The 20,336-nt window shown below is 35.0% G+C and overlaps 4 protein-coding genes across 4 annotated transcripts; 3 read left to right on the top strand and 1 right to left on the bottom strand.

Moving 5' to 3' along the window:
- Nucleotides 1-2,256: 2,256 nt before the first annotated feature.
- Nucleotides 2,257-4,122, bottom strand: LOC18592636 (UPF0496 protein At1g20180-like). The gene is made up of 2 exons (XM_018125650.2): nucleotides 4,083-4,122; nucleotides 2,257-3,305 (listed from the first exon to the last, which is right to left on the bottom strand). The coding sequence occupies exons 1-2, from the start codon at nucleotides 4,120-4,122 to the stop codon at nucleotides 2,257-2,259; spliced, it is 1,089 nt and encodes a 362-aa protein (XP_017981139.2).
- Nucleotides 4,123-6,459: 2,337 nt separating this feature from the next.
- LOC18592635 (Basic-leucine zipper (bZIP) transcription factor family protein) lies at nucleotides 6,460-11,215 on the top strand. Its single transcript, XM_007019457.3, has 4 exons — nucleotides 6,460-7,520; nucleotides 7,617-7,688; nucleotides 9,761-9,790; nucleotides 10,748-11,215. The coding sequence occupies exons 1-4, from the start codon at nucleotides 6,774-6,776 to the stop codon at nucleotides 10,826-10,828; spliced, it is 930 nt and encodes a 309-aa protein (XP_007019519.1). The 5' UTR covers nucleotides 6,460-6,773; the 3' UTR covers nucleotides 10,829-11,215.
- A 1,825-nt stretch (nucleotides 11,216-13,040) lies between these two features.
- Nucleotides 13,041-15,104, top strand: LOC18592634 (Cupredoxin superfamily protein). The gene is made up of 4 exons (XM_007019454.3): nucleotides 13,041-13,388; nucleotides 13,514-13,629; nucleotides 13,907-14,305; nucleotides 14,814-15,104. The coding sequence occupies exons 1-4, from the start codon at nucleotides 13,253-13,255 to the stop codon at nucleotides 14,874-14,876; spliced, it is 714 nt and encodes a 237-aa protein (XP_007019516.1). The 5' UTR covers nucleotides 13,041-13,252; the 3' UTR covers nucleotides 14,877-15,104.
- Nucleotides 15,105-16,806: 1,702 nt separating this feature from the next.
- LOC18592633 (uncharacterized) lies at nucleotides 16,807-19,833 on the top strand. Its single transcript, XM_018126389.2, has 2 exons — nucleotides 16,807-17,019; nucleotides 17,126-19,833. Exons 1-2 carry the CDS (start codon nucleotides 16,872-16,874, stop codon nucleotides 19,741-19,743), a joined length of 2,766 nt encoding a protein of 921 aa, XP_017981878.2. The 5' UTR covers nucleotides 16,807-16,871; the 3' UTR covers nucleotides 19,744-19,833.
- Nucleotides 19,834-20,336: the final 503 nt, after the last annotated feature.

The following is a 20,336-nucleotide window of genomic DNA, read 5'->3' as shown; positions in this document are numbered from 1 at the left end:
TATTGAACTAACATTTTTGCAATGAAAAATATCAATTGAATTGTTTTATTATTTAGAGGAATTATTAAAAATTAATAAAATTAACATTTAAAGGCAAATTTTAAAACATAGCTAGCATTTTTAAATCTGTTTAATAATTTGTGATGATGGTGATTTAATTTAGTTAGTTAGTACTCTATCTTTTCAAGTTACTTTAATTAAGTGAATAAAAATTATTATTTGTGAACGAAATTCATAAATTTAAATTTTTATAAGGCATTTACACCATTCAGTTTAATAGATTTTTATTTTTATTTTCCACTATTTATTTATATTGTTCATATTTGATTGTGTTTTTTACTCTTTAGTAGTATAAAGACATCTAATTTTAAACTATTTAAGCAATTGATATTTAAATAGTTCAATAATAACAAATAATGTTTTGTATAAAAATTAATATATTTTGTATTTACTATTAAAAAAAAAATAAAAACAAACACCTGACTTAGGAACAAATTTTTTAAGTTAAAAAAACTTTAAGGGTACTAATATCTTTCACCTTTTGAATTCACACTTTTTTAAGAAAAAGAATATGTGATTTAGTTATTACTAAAATATTAATTAATTTTTGAGTAAAATGATGATAAATCATAATGAAAGTATGGTTTTGGCTTCGATAATAGCTTATGCATCAGGTAGTCAATTAATTTTTATCTTAATTTGGATTTTATATTAAAACATTTAAACAAATATTATATACAAACTATAGGTATATAGTATAAAAAGCGTATAATATTTGTTGTTGAAAGTGGTTTATTATTATATTATATACTTTTTGAAAGGGATAATTTTTTTTAGCCCTCAAATATATAGAATTTTTTAAAATAACTTTTTTTTAATTTTAATTGTTTTTAACAAATAGAAAAGATTTTTGAACAAAATTACTCTTAATGAAACTTTCTGATATTGAGCGCACGTGAAAAAAATGTTGTTACATACACCCATGTTGAAAAAAAGTTATTACATACCATGTTAGAAAAAAAAGTTATTATACATCATGTTAAAAAAATATTGTTGTTACACGTCATATTCAAAATGTTGTTACATGTCATATTGAAAAAAAAATTATACACACTATGTTGGAAAAAAAATTATTACACGTTATGTTGGAAAAAAAATTATTACTCTCCATGTTAAAAAGAAAAAGTTATTACATACCATATTGAAAAAAATATTACAATAATCTCTTAAGGTCTCCATAAACAGTAAAAAACATCTTTTCAACAAAGCTATAGAACATTTTTTTTACGAAATCATTAAAAAGTGACATAAAGTTTTACGATTCATCAAGAAAATCATCTGGCAAGAACTTTTTTAAAACTTTTTATGAGGTTTTATCAAATCAAAGATGGATGGAAGCAACTAAAATGCAAAAACCATTTTCTTCTGTGCAGTTCCTTTTCACTTTCTTTTTTTTTTTTTCACTTTTTCTTCATTTCAATTTTGTACCGAATTTGAAACAATTGAAACTTTTTGTTTATTTAAAGATGGATGGAAAATATTGAACTATTAATTTCTTTTCCTCTACAACTAAAACACAAAAACTGTTTTCTTCCATGTAGTTATTTTTCACCTTCTTCTTCTTTCTTTTTTTCCACTTTCTCTCTTATTTCAATTTTGTACTAACTTTGAAAAAATTGAAACCTTCTATTTATTTCAAGATGAATGGAAAAATCTTGAATCATTATTTTACTTTCCTTTATTTAAATTTTTTATTATTATTAAGATTTTTGGCAAGGAAGATGAGCAAATCAAACACATGGTTTTGAATGGTTTAAAAGGCATGAGAAAGTTGAGAGAGCAGAGAAAGTTAGATGAACAGTTTTCTAGACGACATGAGAGAGAAATCGAAAGTATTTAATTTATTTGAAAGTGTTTTAAAGACATTTTTGTCAAATTATGACAAAATTTGGATAAAGACAGTTAACTTTATATTTAAAACTATGTTTAAAATATATTTATGAGAATGATCATTTTTCACAATTTTCTCTTTTTTAAATATTATATATATATATATTATTGAAGTCAAAAAGTGATATATACACGTTCCATTATATATGGAATCTAAAACCTTATGAATCTTCATATATAACAAAAAAAAAATCCCCCAACTGTTTTAATTAATAATCACCAACAATGAAAAAATATTTCTATTATTTACAAAAAGAAAAACAAATGATGCTACATTAAACAGTCTAAGGAAGCTCGTACGTATAACTAGTCCCTCGATTCTTGCGTAAAAGATGTTGTCACCTCCTTGATTACCAAAGCCCTCGCCCGATTGATTGTGACAAGGCACAAATATACGTGCTCTTCCAGCTCCTCTACCTGTTTCCTCACACCAACATTGCTCTTCTTCAGCTCCTTCACTACTTGCACAGAAAATCTATCTTCCCTCCTCTCCAAACAAATTTGTATCATTGCCTTGTTGTGTTCAACTTCATCATGTAACCTTGACACTAGCCTACTCATCGTGTCGAAATCCCTGTTCAAAATATAAGTTCCCTTGGCCGCAACATCGAGCTGCTCCCCTATTTTCCTGAGAAATCCACGTTTCAAACATGGAAAACTGAAGAGCTTCTTCTTGAATAGCTTTGCAGGGAAACTGACAACCGCCGGTGCCATGAATAATGCAGCAAGTGTATGTGCTGCTATGACTATAGCTATTATTAACGCCAAGCCACAAGCTGCTGTCAAGCAAACCCCAGATGCCTTGTGGACGAACTTGATCAGCTTCATTCGCCTTGCCACTTTTTTCCTCTTTGACTTAAGGTGGTGTAACACCGAGGCATATTTGTCATGAATTATCTTGAAATCATGTTTGTTGGGATTAGAAAATGGGTTGTTTAGGACTATGAATGAGTTTAGCTCTGAAATAGTTCGTCTAACTTTTTTAGGAGTATAATCATCGAATGAATCGAGTGTTTGTTGAATGAAGTGATAATTATCTTGGAATTGGTTAATTTTGGTGAGGAGGTGGCCACAGATCTTTGAAGCTTCGGCACTAATGTCAAAGTAATTGAGGATAAGGCTTTTGAGTTCGGGAATTTTGGAAAAGATCGCGGATTCAAGGATGGAAGGTATGGTGTCTTGACAAGGTTCCAATAGTTGAAAAAATTGGTGGTGGAAGTAAGATGGAGAGGATGGTTCATTGGCTAGCAATTGAGCTTTGGAGAAAAATTCTACGTAGGATTTGGTTCTTAATGCACTGAGGTACTCCTCATTCACGTTCAAGCTTTTACGAGCATCTCTCAATTCTTTCTCACCTGAAAAGCCGTATACAGTAAAAATTACTCAACAAGAACAAGCTATACACAGTTGCACAATTTAAATTCAGTATGCTATTTGAATATTAATTTGTACTGTTAATTATGTATTAGATTGCATATATATAGAAAAGAAATTTAGTATATGTGCAAGAATAAAGAAATAATTAGATGATCATTAATTATTCTTTCTTGTGTGCACGCCTTGGGAATATATAAATACAAGAAAACAAATCAACTAATTGATGGGTTTTTAACTGTGTCAACTCTATTCTTAAAATTATATTTTGGCACTGTCGTATTTATTATCATTTCAAAGAAGAAAAAATGAGATGAAGAAAAGTTAAAAACAGATAAAGCACAATACTTATATTTTGTTTCATCAATACACTAATTAATTTCTTTGCTTTATTGAAGAAGCTAGCATAAATTGACTATATCATTTGTGCTTTTTATTTTCTTCTTGTCAGATATATAGTTTCAACCGTATTAACAGATTGAAGATCATTGTATTATTTATTGCTAGATTTGCTCCATTTAGTATGTCTTTAAGAATATGCACAAATCAACCACATGCCCATTGCAGGGAGGGTATAAATCTTGCAGTGCAGTTATTTTGTTGAAAATTTTGGATTTGGATGGTCAAGAGAAAAGCTTCCAGTGTATAATTAGTATTTGAATGATTTCTAGTTACTTGTTTTTGCCCTTGCAAAGGAGAAAATACAAAAGCATTAAATTAACATGAAAGCCAGACCTTTGTTATATGTAAGAGCATACCTCTTTTAGTCTTTAAAGCTCTAAAGTTTGCCCACGACATGATCGCTTCTGGTTGAAAAAGAAGAAGAAGAAGAAGAAGAAGCTGGATATGGAGGATGGGGCTGAGGAGGAGGAGGAAGGAGTGGTAGCTTTGAATTAAGGAGAAATCTGTAAAGTGAAAAGGTTGGATACCCTGCTTAGGCTCTTCCTTATTATAAGAAGCTTACAAGGAAGAAGTAAATAGTAGTGCAGGGTTTTTAAATGATGAGCTATGCAACTGCCAAGGTTGCGGTTGGAATTCATATATCTTTGCCTTATATAAAGCATTTTAAAAGGGAACACACTTGTTAAGAATTGTATCTCACGCTAGCTATCTTTCTGACAACTATAATCTTATCAAGACAAGAAAGAGAGATCAGATCATGGAGACTTAATTATTCTCCAATAATATTTTGCTTGCAAAGCTTTAATCCCAAATTTGCTGAAGAGCCTTTCCTCTCTTGGGAACCTTTATTGCATCCTTTTTCCTTGTGTTTTTGCCTCTCTATCCTTTGTCTTTATGTTGTTGTGTGCTTTTGTAAGTTTACGCCAGTCATGCTTGTGTAGACGAGTATGTACCATGGAGGCCTGAAACTGATCCTTCTTGTTCAAGTATTTCATAACAGATCTAACACCCTATCTAGCTAGCTAGATCTCGCTTGACATGCCTTTTCTAACATTGTGTCATCTATTTTGCCTTACATATGTTCGTGCATTAGCTTGGGGGTATCTTGAAAGCTAGGATCTTCTCCCAGTGGATGGCAAATGCTAATCATCTACGAAATTTCTCTCGTTTTCTTACCATTTATTACGAAAAAGCTAACAACAAAACAGCTGTCGCTTAATTTATACATGGCTCATGGATTTGTTAGGAAACTAGGTCTTTCACTTCCTTCCAATTAACGTGTCATAAATATGCATACCAGCTTTATATAGAAAGTTAGGTTTTCTGAATGTGCTATCTATCATACAATGCATGATTATTGCCATTGTCATATCATCCTCTTTGTCTATTAATCAAATCTCCCTTGGTTTCTCCACCTAGCTATATACATAATGTGTTATACTTAAATTGCTAATGAATCAATGTGACCATAATTTGTTAATGCCCTATTTCTTCAATTATTTTCATATTAGATACAATTAGTTTGTTTGTAAAAATACCCCTTGTATGATTTAATAAAATAAAATTACCCTTTGTATGATCAAAATACTAATATTTTCTTAAATAATAGAATCTATCTATTATTCCATAATTGATACATAATTTCTTTATCTAAATAATAAAATATAATTAAAAAAAGGAATAGTAAAGTAATAGTTTTGGAGGAGCTGCGTTGGGTAACGTCGAGGCTTGATGGGGAGGGTACAGGTAGGGAACCTGTAGAGGCCAAGGGGGCCTTGTCCAAGTGAACGATTTTTCGATTGATGACAAAAACGTGGGTCGTTACTCATTGTTTATGGGATACGTGGACACTGGGCAGTTCATCCATACACCATTTTAAAAAAAAAAAAAAAACAAGAAAGAAAAGCAAAGTTAGCGAGACGACCATGCAAGAATACCTGCTTGAATTCCCATGCAAGATACTCTGTCGTTAAGATATGATGTCTTCATCATTGTCATTACCATCTTTTTCCACATGCTCTGAATCTTCTCCTAATTCATTGGTCTTTCTTGTTAAAAAATTGTTAACCTTTCTTATTACAATTGCATGCCGCCAAATTTAATTAATTAATATCCTCGATGTCAAAACTTATAAAATTATCTCTACAATTATCATATCTTTTTATATCAAAAAATTCAATGAGAAAATTTTTATATTATTTGTATATCACGTGACGTTGACATAACATACTGACAGATCGTAATATATTAATGTGGTGTGACAACGTAATCACGTAATAATTTCACTTTTCGTGTTAACGTAATATCAGTACTATATAAATGTAAAATTGTAAGTATTGATTTAATTAATGATAATTAGTTAAAATAAAATAATTATTTAAAATTTTTAAAATAATTTAATAATTTTTTAAAAATATTATGCCTTCAAACTTTTTATTTTGTAATGTAATATTATTTAACTTCCATATATCTTTAAAAAATAGAAAAAAAAATACTACAACTGCCAAGAAGGCCCAAGACTTAATGGACCAGGGTCCACGATGATATAACCCAAACGGGCTTAGTTTAGCTTATAATCTCATTGATATATAAAGGAACGAATCCAATCGCGACACGCGGCTTCTCAAACTCATCATTGCTGTCCAGGAATAATATAAAATTTGGACGGTTACTTGGGGTTGATCACGTGGCAAGTGGCATCCCACCACGTTTCCCTTCATTCAAAATATCAAATCAATCCACGTCGCCCCGAGCCTCACAGCCCTTCTCACCGCCTCCGTCATCCTAACATCTCCCTCACCTCGAAAACAATAACGAGTCAAACACTCCCAATCGGAGCTCTCTCCGGCAGCTAGAAAAGAAAAATCCCACGCGCCCTCACACGCTCTATTCAGTCTCCCTGATCCCAACAGAATAACAAACCCAAAACCCAACAAAACGATATCAAAATCCCCAAAAATCCCAAACCCTGAGACAAACATCATCCATAGGAGGCTGAAGTTTTCTAAGAGAGAATCTCTCCGTAAAGAGAGAAAGTGTCGCCGAATATGGCGTCGTCTAAAGTAATGCCGACTTCAAATTCGCGAAATTCGGATCTCTCCCGACGCTCTGCTTCTTCTTCTTCCTCTACAAAGCCTCAATCTTTCTCTGATCAAAGCAACATCAACAACAGTAACACCAACAGATTAAGCTCGACAATGACGGTCGACGGCATCCTTCGAAACGTTTACTCAGCCGCTCCCACGACGGAGACGACGCTGGTTGACGCTTCCATAACTCTAATCGATACTCCGACACCGACCACCGCCGGCGGTAATTCCGAAGTTTCTCAAGGTCAAACCGTCGCGGATTGTAGTAACAATGTGGCGAAAAGTGTAGACGAGGTTTGGAGGGAAATAGTGTCCGGCGAGAGGAAAGAGATCACGATGAAAGAAGAAGCGCCCGACGAGATGATGACGTTGGAGGATTTCTTGGCGAAGGCTGGGGCAGTGGAGGACGCGGCGGCTGCTGCGACGGCGGAGGTTAAGGTGCAGCAGGATAGAATGAGTGGTGGTGTCTACGCTTATGATCCGGTGGGAGGGAGTCCGTTTCAAATGCTGGATAAGATGGAGGGATCAATTGTTGGATTGAACGGGATGGAAGTCATTGGAAGTGGAGGAGGTGCTGGTGGTGGAGGGAGAGGGAAGAGAGGAAGAGGGGTTTTGATGGAGCCGCTGGACAAGGCGGCACAGCAGCGGCAGAGGAGGATGATTAAGAACAGGGAATCTGCCGCTCGGTCTAGGGAAAGGAAGCAGGTATAAAATTGGTGGAATTATTATGATTGAATTGTGGTAATGTTAATGGATTTTTTTCTTTAACATAAGTTTATTGTTTCTCCGCCTTAATTGTAGGCATACCAAGTTGAATTGGAGTCATTAGCAGTGAAACTAGAAGAGGAGAACGAGCAATTACTGAAAGAGAAGGTATGGAGTTTTGTTTTCAATTTTAGATGTATTTTTGGTTCTATGGTTTTAGAATAATGGTCAGGAATGTGAAATTTTTGCCCTATAAATTACTTGCTAACGGTGGAAAATTTCTTTTATCTCAAAATGGGTGACTTCGTGCTCAGTGTAGTTACTGCAGACCTAATCTAGTAGAGGAGCCTGTATTTTGATCAACTTTTGTTTCAAAACTTCCGAAAGTTGATAATAATTATACTCACTTGTTAAGTAGTCCCAAGATAACTTGTTTAGGGAATATGGGATTTTCCTCCCTAATGAAGCACATTTGTACATATTGTTAATTTCATTCATTTTATGGCTATGTGCAAACTATGCTTGATCACTTCAGATTAACTGGAACAACAACATTAAGGAAACTATGAGCTTCATTAAGTAGTAAATCCCTTGGATTGTACTTGAATTCACTTGCCCTCTCTGTCCATATTCTTTGTTGGACTTGGTTAGTGATTAACTCACCGTATAAGTTCTCGAGCTACTTACAAGTTACAGTCTCTTGTTGTGGTGTCCCTCACTTAACAATCTCAACATCATTATTCAAGTTTCATGTGTTTTATTGAAAATATTCTTTATTCACTATGAGTCAAAAAAATTTCTGCTATATATTTTGTTTATAGTCCAGCTGGTCCTTTACTATGTATAGGCATAGGGTTGCATTGTACCCTCCTGTATGCAGTCAAATATACAAGTTCATGGTATTGGCGTCATCCTAATTATGAGTTAAGTAACTTGAGCATATACCCAAGGGCTATAAATCAAGCACATGTGCACATGCATGCATACATACTCATACACACCACATCTAAAAACCAAAATTTATTTCGTGCAGCAGGTGTCTTACACTTGTTATGCCTACAAAGAAATCATAATGTATTCAATGCGGGACATTTCTTACACTTTTTATGCATGTCTTGTATGAGGTGTTTAAGCCAACTGCTAGGAAGGAACTAACTTGGTTTTTACCTTTAAACATTTGTATTTCACGTTCGGGGTCTCAAGTCCTGACTGCTTAAGTAATAGGATTTCCTTCTATCCTTTGTTTCTTAGGCATTGTATTCTTTCATTAAACTATTTACTCTTCTTTTCAGTTAAAAATTGAATGCTTTGAGGAACTATATTGCAGCTGCAAAACGTGAAATGACTTTTAATTAATTGATAGTGGTTATTTCAACCGGAGATGTGAATTTTCTTGTCCATAAATTGCTATGATTACTGTAGCTGGATAGTGTGATAACATCAATAATGTGACAGTGAGTTCAAACTAATAGAAAAAGGGAGAAATCTTGTGATTCTCTCAAAATTTTCCAGTTGTTTTTGTAGTAAAATCACAAATCTTTTTGTGTCATTCATGGGAGGAACTATGCCAGCAGCAAACCCATCTTAATTTTGCTTTGTGTATTAAGCGTTGCAACAACTAATCACATTATAATTGAGTTTGCATGTACATAAACTTAAAACAAACAATCAGCAGGTGAGAGTCTGTTTGTTCATTGCTTGTAAATGTGACTTGCTTATTCCATCCATGAGATCATATGTATGACCCTTTTTCTTGTATGTGCTTGCTTTTGTGCTGAGGGCTAATTGTTTGCATTTTTATGTGTTCTCTTTTCTGGTAAGTGATCATTTTTCATGTCTCCATATACTTCTCTGAATTAAATCTTTGATTTCCATATGAATACATAAATCTCAATGTTTCTTTCCTTCTGCTGTCACACTGCCCTCCACCCCTGACCTCCCAAGCAAAATAAATGAACACGGGATTTCATTAGCATTTGTTCGAGCAAATGGTTCTGTGAATACGTTATATGTGCTTAGCACGTTGGAATGGTTTTAGGAAATTCTTGCACAACGAAGATCTAACTTTTAGGATTTCGATTTTGTATGAGAAGCCATTGCTCACAATTTTTTTTTGTATTTTATTTTATGCTTAATATATTTTCCCGTACTGTATTTCCCATGTTAATGCATTGCAACATCTTTCATATAATCAGTTTTATTTTGTATGTTTTTGTCTAACAGAAATTTTTTACTTGCAGGCTGAGAGGACTAAGGAAAGGTTTAAGCAGGTAATGAATCTCTGCTTTTATCATGGAATAAGTTGTAGATTAATGGTTAATTTGATTCAGTGGTATTGGTCTAAATAAAGATAGACCTTCTTTGATCTTATGTTAACTTTGCAAGTGTAGCTGGAATAGACAACAAAACTAAATCTGTAATAGCAAATTAAAGAGGAAAGGTTTAGAAGGTGATCTTTTGCACTAAACAAATATATTTCTGTTTTTAAGTAAAGTTGAAATAAGTAAGAAGGAACAATGAAAGGGTAGAACAGGACATGGCAGGGCAGGGGGAGGTGGGTGAAGATCTTAATAGAGTGGTGGTGTGCTAATTTAATTTATGTTAAGGAATATTACTGGTGTGCTTCTGTGCTTCTTAATAGAGTGGGATGGTTTTCTACTTGAAGTCAGCAAAACAAGAGATGTTTTTGTAGAATATGGTGTGACCAATGTTTATGGAAAAACCTGGGAAACTAATTAAGAAATGAATAAATTTAAGGAAATAAAGTAATCAGTTTCTAATTTCAAGTGATTGTTGTTTGTTATATTTTCTCCTGTTAAATAATGCAACTAAGTGTGTGGCTCCCTAATCCTGAGTTTCTGTATTATTATAAGTTTCATTTAGCATGCTTTGAAATGTTTCTGTTAAAAGTAACAGTTTTTAATGTTTCAAGAAACTGTGAATGTTTTCTTTTCTTGTGTTTTTTTTTCCACTAAGAAGTAGCAATTTAATTTAGTTGATGAGAGTATCTATTTTTGGGTGAGGAATTTTGCAATTTGTCAGTGTATGTGGAGTCTATTATTAGCCTGTTGCTTGCCGTCTTGTACATAACTTGGCCTTCAGTATTTGTTTTAGTTCTTACATGATACTGGAGTGAGAAATGATGTTATGGACAACAGAGAATCCAGGAATAAGTTGGGTCTATTAAGTTCCTAAATAGTTGCTTATCATGTTGATTTGTACTGCAGCTCATGGAGAAGGTGGTTCCAGTTGTGGAGCAGCGAAGACCACCACGTGTCCTTCGTAGAGTTCGTTCTTTGCAATGGTAGATAATTATTTTCCTGAGATCTGACATAGGGGAGGAAAGGAGGGGGGTAACAGAAAGGGAAGCAGGGACACCATTAAATTTATCTTCTTTTGAATAGTAATTCCAAGCTGATAGTTGCTTAGAGCAGTTGTGTTTCTTCATATGTAAACAAAGTGAAAAGGAATATTGTAACCTGAACCATGAAGGAAAAAGTTCCTTGCTACTGAATAGAAGATTAGTGGCAAAGGAATATAGGGCAGCAAAAGTCGGTATATGTAGCTAGTGACCCAGAGTTCCTCCTGTAGCTGATGTGCAAGGGGGGACAAAGTATAGTGTATTTATGTGGTGACAACTTATGGCAGGTCTTTGACAAAATATAGATAGGCCCAGGAGTGATCTGTTTATAGTAGTTAGAGCTTGCTTTCTGATTACTTTGTTGGAATCATGTTGCAAGTGTTTGAAAAAGGCTTGTTTATTGATGCTGCTTCTTCTTCCATCCTTAGCCTCCTTGGGATGCTTTTTCAGTCAGGAGTATCAGTCCGGGGCTAAGCCTGGATGCAGATCGTGGCTAAGCTCAATTGAGAAACCCACTTAATAATTGGTTCGGGGTTTCTTTGAACATTGAAATAATAATAATAATAATTTATCCGATGAAATAAATAATAGATTACATAATGATCATGTTAGCCACTTAAATAGTCATGTCATGTCATGTTACAAATAACATAACAAACTTGTAAACATTTATTTCTCAATAAAAATATTTAACAAGTGTATGTATTGAGATAAAAATCCATATTATCCATTGAGAAACAGAAAATTAAGAAGCAAATTATTAGTAGTTGATTGGTAAGTATCTGTGTGTCTGTGTGTATAGCACGCTATGGTAGTATAACTCTAGGGTTTTGAATGATCATCTTCTGCCAAATATTTTATAGTCTTGTAGTTGTCTTTAGGTGGCTTTTGGGACAGTTGGTTTGTCGCTTAATACTTGTCATTGTCTCTGCAATTTTTAGTCCTTATGTTCTCGCCACGAGTTGGCCCCATTTCGAAAGTGACAATCTGTGCCAAGGCTGTTGTAGCTGTCGTTTTTCATGTGCATGAGTTCCCTTCTTTTCTCAATTCCAAACAAAAGCTCTCTCAGGGGTTCTGTTCTGAAGTAGGGGACAATGCATCGTTTTGCTCCACCATACTTGACAACCCAAATTACACATTAATCTTTCTTGTTAAAGTTTACATTATTTGTTATTATGGTTTCAGATTAGTGTCGCCCGACCGTTCAACTCTTTTTCTCAAATGGTTAAGCTGATAGGTTGTGCAATGTTCACGGTTTTTAAGTTTTCTAAGATCTTTTACTTTCTTCATCATGTTTATTAGTTTTGAAACGTTTAACGTAACAGTAATACTTAGGACCATGTGATACGACCGTTATCAGATAAGAAATGTGAAATGGATGTGCTTTGGTCTGCTTGGCCACTCATATTCGTGTGTCTTTATGTTATTCTATGAAAACTTGTGTGCTCTCACTCTGGAGTATGGACAAGCATCTAATTTGTCGATAATAAGGAAATTGGACCACATACTATTGATTTATACAATCTCAAGTAAGTAATATTGTGAGATTGACAGATCATTTTGCTGTAGTTTTCCATGTATACTACTGAACAGAGCAGAAAACAAAATGAAGGGGGGCTTTTTGACAAGTGAGAAAGGAAATTAGAGTGCACATCTCTTTCATTTCTAGTCTTCAGTCTGGACAATTCCGCGGGTTGATTTGTCACAAAAAAGGTGGAATCTCCTCTCTCTACTTAAAAGAAAATTAACAAGACCCTTCTTTAGAGATTTTATTCTCTTGAGCATTAAAGTATGAGCATCACCACATCCGCATTGTATTATTTGTATCACAGTCAATAAAATTAAGCTGAAAAGGGTGAAAAGCAAAGGACATTGAAGAAAGCAACTCGGATTCCTGAGCTCCCTAGAAAGCAAAAAACAAATACATATTATTTGAATAGTAAATGGAGAGTTGCAGAGGAAAGATGATGACTGAGCTAATCATTTTAGAATAATAATCCCCATCATTTTTCCCAGAGGAATCCCCAATTCCATTCCTCATCCTTTCTTTCTTTATTTATCTCTCCCTCCTTTTTTAAAAGTTCGAGAGGTCAGTTTTTCCACAAACAAAATCATGCCACCTTTTACTGTGTATAATAATATAAACCCACACATCCTCCCATGTATCCACGTCTGTCATCCATTCAAACCCTTCCTATGTAAAGCCAAACACCCCTGACCTTGTCCCTCTCTCCCTCTCAACACATTTTTCAAAACCCTCTTTTCTTTGCTCCGCAATCACCCCGAGGTCCAGAAAGCCAGCGAGAAATCATAAAGCTAAGGTACGAAGGTCTATAAACCCTCCTAAGCTAAACCCAAAGCTGAAGAGTCCATGAAGATCCTCTCCATGTTACTCTTTCTCATTTCTCTCCTCTTCCCATTCTTCTTAGCTTCCCAGTCTGCAACAATCCTGGTGGATGGTGTTTCAGAGTGGGAAAACCCCAGTGTTAATGTGGGAGACTCAATAAGTAAGTATACTTACTTTAAAAAGCCACCAAAACGTTAAATATTATTGGTTCTGACTACTGGTTTACTAATTCTTTGTTTAGCTACCAACTAACATTCCTATGCTTTTTGTCTTTAATCTCCTCAGTTTTCAAACACAAGTACCACTACAACCTCTATATTTTCCGGAACAAAAATGCCTTCAACCTCTGCAATTTCACCCAAGCTACACTCCTCACCAAACCCAACTCCACCTCCTATGCGGTATGTCTCTCTGCCAAAATTCAACTGGGTTTATTTCAGGAATGGCTTAACTGCTTGTTTTCTTTGCCATTGGTATCCTATTTCCAAATTGGTCAAAGATTTCTTAGCTAATTATAAGTCATGATAACCACTCCTTTTCTTACAATATTATAACTTGCTTAAAGGTTCTGTTTATTTAGTCCTGTCTGAACTTTTCTTGGATTCTTCAAGGCTGAGAAAGAAAAAAAAAAAACGAAAGTACTAATTTCCCAATCAACTTCCTTTATACAATGTGCAGTGGCACCCTTCTCGCCCTGGTTTCTTCTACTTTACTTTCAACAATGGCTCCCTCAAAACATGCCAAGGCTCTCAAAAGCTCCCCATAAAAGTCTCTCCCGAGCTGCCTCCAGAAAATGCAACCACCCCTTCACCAGAATTACCTCCAGTAGCGGCTCCAGCACCGACTTCCGGTGGATCAGTTGTGTCATCTTCCCCAGCATATCCATGGCCATTCCGGCCTCGCCAGGCGGTTTCACCAGCACCAAGCGCTAGCTCACCGGTGACAGTACCAACTCTAGTGCCAGATAAAGGCGGTGGCATCCCTTTCATCAACAGCAACCCTGCAGTTCCTTTGCCTACTGGTGAAGTTGATTCTGCCACTATTCGCCCTTTGCCCACCTCTGCTCATGGAGGACAGGTACAAATTTTATTTTTCTCTCTACTAGTGCAGGAGTCCTTGCATGCTTACCCAATGAAAGACTTCGACTTTTTTTTTCTAGTACTTTGAAAATACTAGGATTTTTTATTTTTTCTTTTTTGTAAATACAAAAGAAAAATAAAGAAATAATAAAAGATTCATTATTATTTCTTAAAAGTTAACAATAACTGTTAAGACAAGTCTAAACTATTTTGAAAATACTGGTGATACTATTCATCTTGTGATAATACTATGCTTCCTGTGACAAACTAGAACATGCTAGTGCTATTCCTACTTGTTGGATTCTTGCAATAAATAATGATCAGAATCAACTGTTCCATTGTATCCCTGTTAAAACTTAATCCCTGTCAAAGCAGTGACACACAGTTAGAGATTTATAAGATCCTTTGAATGTAAATTTATAACCTTATTCCATTTAAAGTTGAGGTGATATTTATATCTATCTATGTGTATAGAACCAACTTGATGGGGTGTTGGGTTGTTGCAGGCGGTGGTGGGGTTCCTTGCAGCTCCAATGGCACTATTATCTGTGGCTTTGCTTGGGCTGTAAAAAGAGAGAGATGGATTGGAGGGAATGGGTTGGCCAAATTTATTGTACATTAAAACATAATATATTTGGAGTGATTAGAGGGTAAAGTAGCTTTAAGGTCCATGATTATATATGGTAAGCTCTTTGTGAGGTGAAAGGTGATGCCATCTAGACCCTACTTTGGAATCATTGCCACTTTTGCTCTTTAGTTTTGCCATGCAATTGATTACTTCTACTTTTACTTTTTCTTATCCCTCCCCCACTCTTTTTTTTTTTTTTTTCTTTTCACATTTTCCATCTTCAGGACAATTTAATTTGAATCTACCTATCATTCCATGTTATTCTGCCTCTTTTCTTTTTCCTTTTTCCTTTTTCTTACTAAACAAATCTATATATTGCTTTTGGATGAGCTTAGAGTAGGGGCATTGAAAGATATTTCATATTTGTGGGTAGAGTGAATTTTAAATTTTTAAGCTGCTTTCTTTATATATATATATATAATGCTTTTATTTATCAAATAAAAAAAAACACACATAAAGGTTGCACTTAGCAAAACAAAGGTGAAGGGTTTTACATTTTTTTTATTTCTCTCTATATTTAGGGAGAATAACATTGATTTTTTTTTTTTGGAAATGAAAATTTCTACCTATTACATGATCTAAAAGAAAGATGGCAAAGGATACTTTTATAATCAGTTTTTATTTTGGGTTTGGATTTGGGTTTTTTGCGAGCATTATTAATTGGATTCGAATATTAAGTGTTGATTTTTAATCGGATTTGGAGAGAATATGTATAGTTTTAATAAGCTTCAAGTTTGGGTGTCCTTTTTCTTTATTTTTATTGTTTTATGAATATTCTTTAATGGCCAAGGAAAAATAAAACATGAATTCTTTTTGGATATAAGTTTATGAAAGCACATTGAGCCTGCCTATCCAATTTATAAGGCCACCAGCTAGTGTCTCCTGTAAATTGAGTTGCTTAGTATGGGTAAATATTGGATAATTATGCAAGCATTTCATGAATATAAACTACAAACTTGAGCAGTGGGTTGCCCCAGCCTGGCCCCATCAAATAAACAATTTATTAGATTCATTTAAATTAAGTTAAAAGCATTTTTAATTAGTATAGTATTAGTAAAAGTTGAAATCTATATATGCTTCAGAGTTTGTTCATTATGGATAATTGTGCAAGTTTTTCAAGGTTCAAGTCCTGATTAAACTAAGCCTGATCCACGAGCTTCTCTATCATTCAGAGCAACATTAGCAACACTGGCCTACTCTTGCATTATTTGTCTACAGCTTTCCAATTAATCCCCTAGTTATGGGATTCCTGTTCTTAATTTGTTTCTTATGACCAGATATTAATCATTATGATGCATGCAGCAAAGAAGCTTACTTGTAGCAAAAGATTTGGTAAAATCAAGTCCTTGTGTTCAATAAAGTTGCCAAAGGAATCCAACTCCAACTTTTGAATGTATAGAAATTAACACTAGGAAAGGCCACGGGTTTTCCCCTATTATGGACCCAAATTCTACCTTAATTTGGGCAAGACCAAAATGGCACCTTTTCTGGTTGCACCCAATGTTTCACTGCAAAGGTATTGGTAACAGTTTAAGATTATTTTTTCAGGCACTGTGCCTGCTGATGTCAAAATAATGTAAAGCATTTGGAGTTGTCTCAATTATATATTTCTAGTGCTCCCACCACACGGCACTGCTGTGTCAAACATATTCTCTCTATTCTCAATTATGAATACAAGTCTTTGACCACATTTTGTTGTAAATGAAAATATCCTTAGCTTTGTGGCCAAGGCAATACCAAATAGAAGCAACCGACTTTCAACCGTTATTATGCTGTTCTTTGACACAAGATCCTGTTGGGAAGCAATGAATGTATCCTTTTCTCTTATAACACACATCACAATGCTTTCTATTGATTTTCCTTATTCAGCAATGCCCCATTACCCCTGTTCATCTTCTTCTAATTTTAATCAAGCAAAAACCAAGTCAGAATACCCATGGAGCTGGAATTAGGACTCAAGATTACACACACCAGAGATGATATCACTTCAACAGCCGATCTTCGGATTAGCAAAGATCCTTTTGGTCCTGTTTTCTTGTCTAGAGAAACTGACCATATGTTCATTCTCATTGCTCATCTCAAAGGTCCCTCTTTTCTTTGTCTTCTTCTTCTTTTTCTTTATTTTTATGGAACTTTGTTTCCATGGGTGTTGATTTTATGATGTCAATGGAAGATTTGACACTAATGCAGGTTTTAGAAGAGATAACATCTTCATTGAGATAAATAAAGATGGGAATCGGATTGCCATAAGGGGGGAGAAGCCTGTTCAGGAGATGGTGATGCTAGGGTGGATTATGTGCAAGAAGGAGGTTGAGATAAAGGCTTTTCGAAAGGTCTTTTGTATTCCTGATGTTGTCGACTTGGAAAGAATAAAAGCTAAGTATAATGAAGAAGAATCAACTTTAAGAATTATCATGAAAAAGAAAGTTAAAGGAATCTGTGGTACTGGGATCGAGGAAGAAGAAGAGCCTATGATAATTAAAGAGGAGGTACCAAGGGAAGAGGTGGTTGAAAGGAAGGAAACTAAAGAAGTACCAATGGAAGAGGTGGCTGAAAGGAAAGAAGTTGAAGAACTACCAATGGAAGAGGTGGTTGAAAGGAAGGAAGCTGAAGAAGTACCAATGAAGGATGTGGTTGAAAGGAAAGAAGCTGAAGAAGTACCAATGGAGGAGGTGGTTCAAAGGAAGGAAGCTGAAAAAGTACCAATGGAAGAAGTGGCTGAAAGGAAGGAAGCTGAAGAAGTACCAAGGGAAGAGGTGGTTCAAAAGAAGGAAGTTGAAAAAGTACCAATAGAAGAAGTGGCTGAAAGGAAGGAAGCTGAAGAAGTACCAATGGAAGAGGTGGTTCAAAAGAAGGAAGTTGAAGAAGTACTAAAGGAAGAGATGGCTCAAAGGAAGGAAACTGAAGAAGAAGTACGGAAGGAAGAGGTGGTTCAAAGGAAAAAAGCTAAAGAAGTACTAAAGGAAGAGATGGTCGAAAGGAAGGAAGCTAAAGAAGAAGTACAAAAAGAAGAAGTGGTTGAAAGGAAGGAAGCTGAAGAAGGACCAAAGGAAGAGGTGGTTGAATTGCAGGAAGTAGCTGAAAAAGGACCAAGAGAAGAGGTGGTTGAAAAGAAAGAAGCTGAAAAGGTACCAAGCGTTGAGCTTGTTGACAAGAAGAAACCTCAAGAGGTACCAAAGGTAGAGCTTGTTGAAAAAAAGAAAACTGGAGAGATAACAAAGGTAGAATTGGTTGAAAAGAAAGAACCTGAAAAGGTACAAAGGGCAAAGCTTGTCGAAAAGAAGAAACCTAAAGAGGTACCACGGGTAGGGCTTGTTGAAAAGAAGAAACCTGAAGAGGTAAAAAAGGTAGAATTGGTTAAAGAGAATGAACCTGAAGAGGTACCAAGGGTAGAGCTTGTCGAAAAGAAGAAACCTCAAGAGGTGCCAAGGGTAAAGCTTGTTGAAAAGAAGAAACCTCAAGAGGTACCAAGGATAGAGTTTGCTGAAAATAAACCTGAAGAGGTACCACAGGTAGAATTGGGTGAAGAAAAAAAACTTGATAAGGTACCAAGGGTAGAGCTTGTTGAAAAGAAAAAACCTCAAGAGCTACCAAAGTTAGAGCTTGTTGAAAAGAAGCAACCTGAAGAGGAACCAAAGGTAGAATTGGTTGAAAAAAAGGAACCTAAAAAGGTACCAATGGTAGAGCTTGTTGAAAAGAAGAAACCTGAAGAGGTACCAAGGGAAGAATTGGCTGAAAAGAAGGAACCTGAAAAGGTACCAAAGGTAGAGTTTGTTGTAAAGAAGAAACTTGAAGAGGTACCAAAGGTAGAGTTGGATGAAAACAAGGAACCTAAAAAGATAGCAAAGGTGGATATTATTGAGAAAAAGATTCAAACCACTGAAGAATTTAATCAAAGGCAAGTTGAAGCACAAGAAGAGGTTGAGAAAGAAAATAGTATTGAGTCAGAACCAAAAGACCCAAAGTTAGAGGAAAAGGAAGAAATTGAAGAGAAGCTTGAGAAAGAACCAGAGACAGTGGAAAATGCAATTTTTGAAGAGCTTGAAAAAGTTGAAGAGATAATCCAAGAAGAACCTCAGATTGAAACAGTGGAGGAAACTAATCAGGTTTTGGACACACCACAAGGGATCCTAGAAGAAAAAGTGGCAACTCCTACTACTCCACCAACATTTCAAGAACCAGAAGCAATGGAGCTTGAGGTGGTTGAACCACAAATGATAGAGATGCCATCAATTAAAGAACCACAAGAAAAAAGACCTCCTAATGAGAGACAAAAGGTTCCACAACTAGAAGAAGAGACAGGGGAAGAAAAAACAGAAGATGCAGCAGGTCAAGTGACTCAACAGTTAGAATTACCAAGTTTACCACCAAGTCAAGCTGAAGATAGAAAAACTGCAAATGAGGATGAACAAGCAAAAGATTTAACGTCTAAACAATCAGAAGAGTTAGAAATTGAAGTAAATATTTGGGAATTGAAAATGGAACCTGAACCTGATGAAGAGCCAAAGGAGGCTGAAACTCCAACCAAAAAACAACTTGAAGATGAATCAGATCGAGAAAATGAAACTGAGAGCATGGAAGGTGAAATCGGTGAAGAAACTGATCAAAAAGGACATCGCAAAGAAAATGAAGGTGCCATAGATATATCTCCGGAAATAGATGCTGACAAAGGTCCAATCGAGGGAGCAGCTATGGAGGAGAAACGGAAAAAGACTAGGCTGCGTAAACCTTTAATGTTTGCGGGATCAGCATTTCTTGTCTCCCTTATAGTGTTAGTTATCAACTTACTTAGAGCAAGAAAAAGATAAAATTGAAAGTATTGGTGGCCTTGTTTTCCATTTTTGTACTGATGATAATCTTTGATGCTGCATACTGAATATACTGCACCTTCTGACTTCTGAGAGCTTTTTAATCTCATTGTGTTTCCACTGTTTACACCTTTAACTCTAAATTTGATGTGTTAGTGCCATAACAAACATATATTCTTGGCTTAGAAGTTGAAGGCTATGCTTAGTCTTTAAATCTGAGCGCATGAGCAAATCTTTCCAAAGCTTTATAAATTTTATATGGCAAAAGAAACATTGGTAATAAAAGAAGAAATAATACAACATTTGATTTTAGATCAACGGGGTTTTGACTTTTGAGAACAATATCAAAACTAAAGGAATTGTCAAGTCTACAAAGACATATTAGAACTAGAGGTTTGGTTCTTTCCTATAATAAAAAATTACAGACTCTACAAGATATTCTAGACTGCATAAACAATGAACTATAAAATTATTCAATCCAAATGTAATAACCATTTAAATAACACAAAATTTAGCTAAATACCTGCAAAGTACAGCCATCTGTCTTTAGGCCTCTGACTGACCTCAGCAATTACTGTTAGTTGTAGAGATTA

Source organism: Theobroma cacao, chromosome 8 (assembly GCF_053813885.1).
Source record: "Theobroma cacao isolate CCN51 chromosome 8, ASM5381388v1, whole genome shotgun sequence".
Classification (NCBI taxonomy): Eukaryota; Viridiplantae; Streptophyta; class Magnoliopsida; order Malvales; family Malvaceae; genus Theobroma; species Theobroma cacao.
The sequence above is the reverse complement of the archived record's forward strand: the minus strand, read 5'-3'. Positions and strand labels throughout refer to the sequence as shown.

Bases quoted from the DNA above. Each gene is read 5' to 3' on its own strand.
- LOC18592633 (XM_018126389.2), top strand. From the start codon at position 16,872: ATGGAGCTGGAATTAGGACTCAAGATTACACACACCAGAGATGATATC. The intron at 17,020-17,125 runs GTCCCTCTTTTC...ACACTAATGCAG, and splicing joins TCTCATTGCTCATCTCAAAG to GTTTTAGAAGAGATAACATC.
- LOC18592636 (XM_018125650.2), bottom strand. From the start codon at position 4,122: ATGTCGTGGGCAAACTTTAGAGCTTTAAAGACTAAAAGAG. The intron at 3,306-4,082 runs GTATGCTCTTAC...ACGGCTTTTCAG, and splicing joins AGCTTTAAAGACTAAAAGAG to GTGAGAAAGAATTGAGAGAT.
- LOC18592635 (XM_007019457.3), top strand. From the start codon at position 6,774: ATGGCGTCGTCTAAAGTAATGCCGACTTCAAATTCGCGAAATTCGGAT. The intron at 7,689-9,760 runs GTATGGAGTTTT...TTTTACTTGCAG, and splicing joins AGCAATTACTGAAAGAGAAG to GCTGAGAGGACTAAGGAAAG. The intron at 9,791-10,747 runs GTAATGAATCTC...TTTGTACTGCAG, and splicing joins CTAAGGAAAGGTTTAAGCAG to CTCATGGAGAAGGTGGTTCC.
- LOC18592634 (XM_007019454.3), top strand. From the start codon at position 13,253: ATGAAGATCCTCTCCATGTTACTCTTTCTCATTTCTCTCCTCTTCCCA. The intron at 13,389-13,513 runs GTAAGTATACTT...TAATCTCCTCAG, and splicing joins TAATGTGGGAGACTCAATAA to TTTTCAAACACAAGTACCAC. The intron at 13,630-13,906 runs GTATGTCTCTCT...TACAATGTGCAG, and splicing joins CCAACTCCACCTCCTATGCG to TGGCACCCTTCTCGCCCTGG.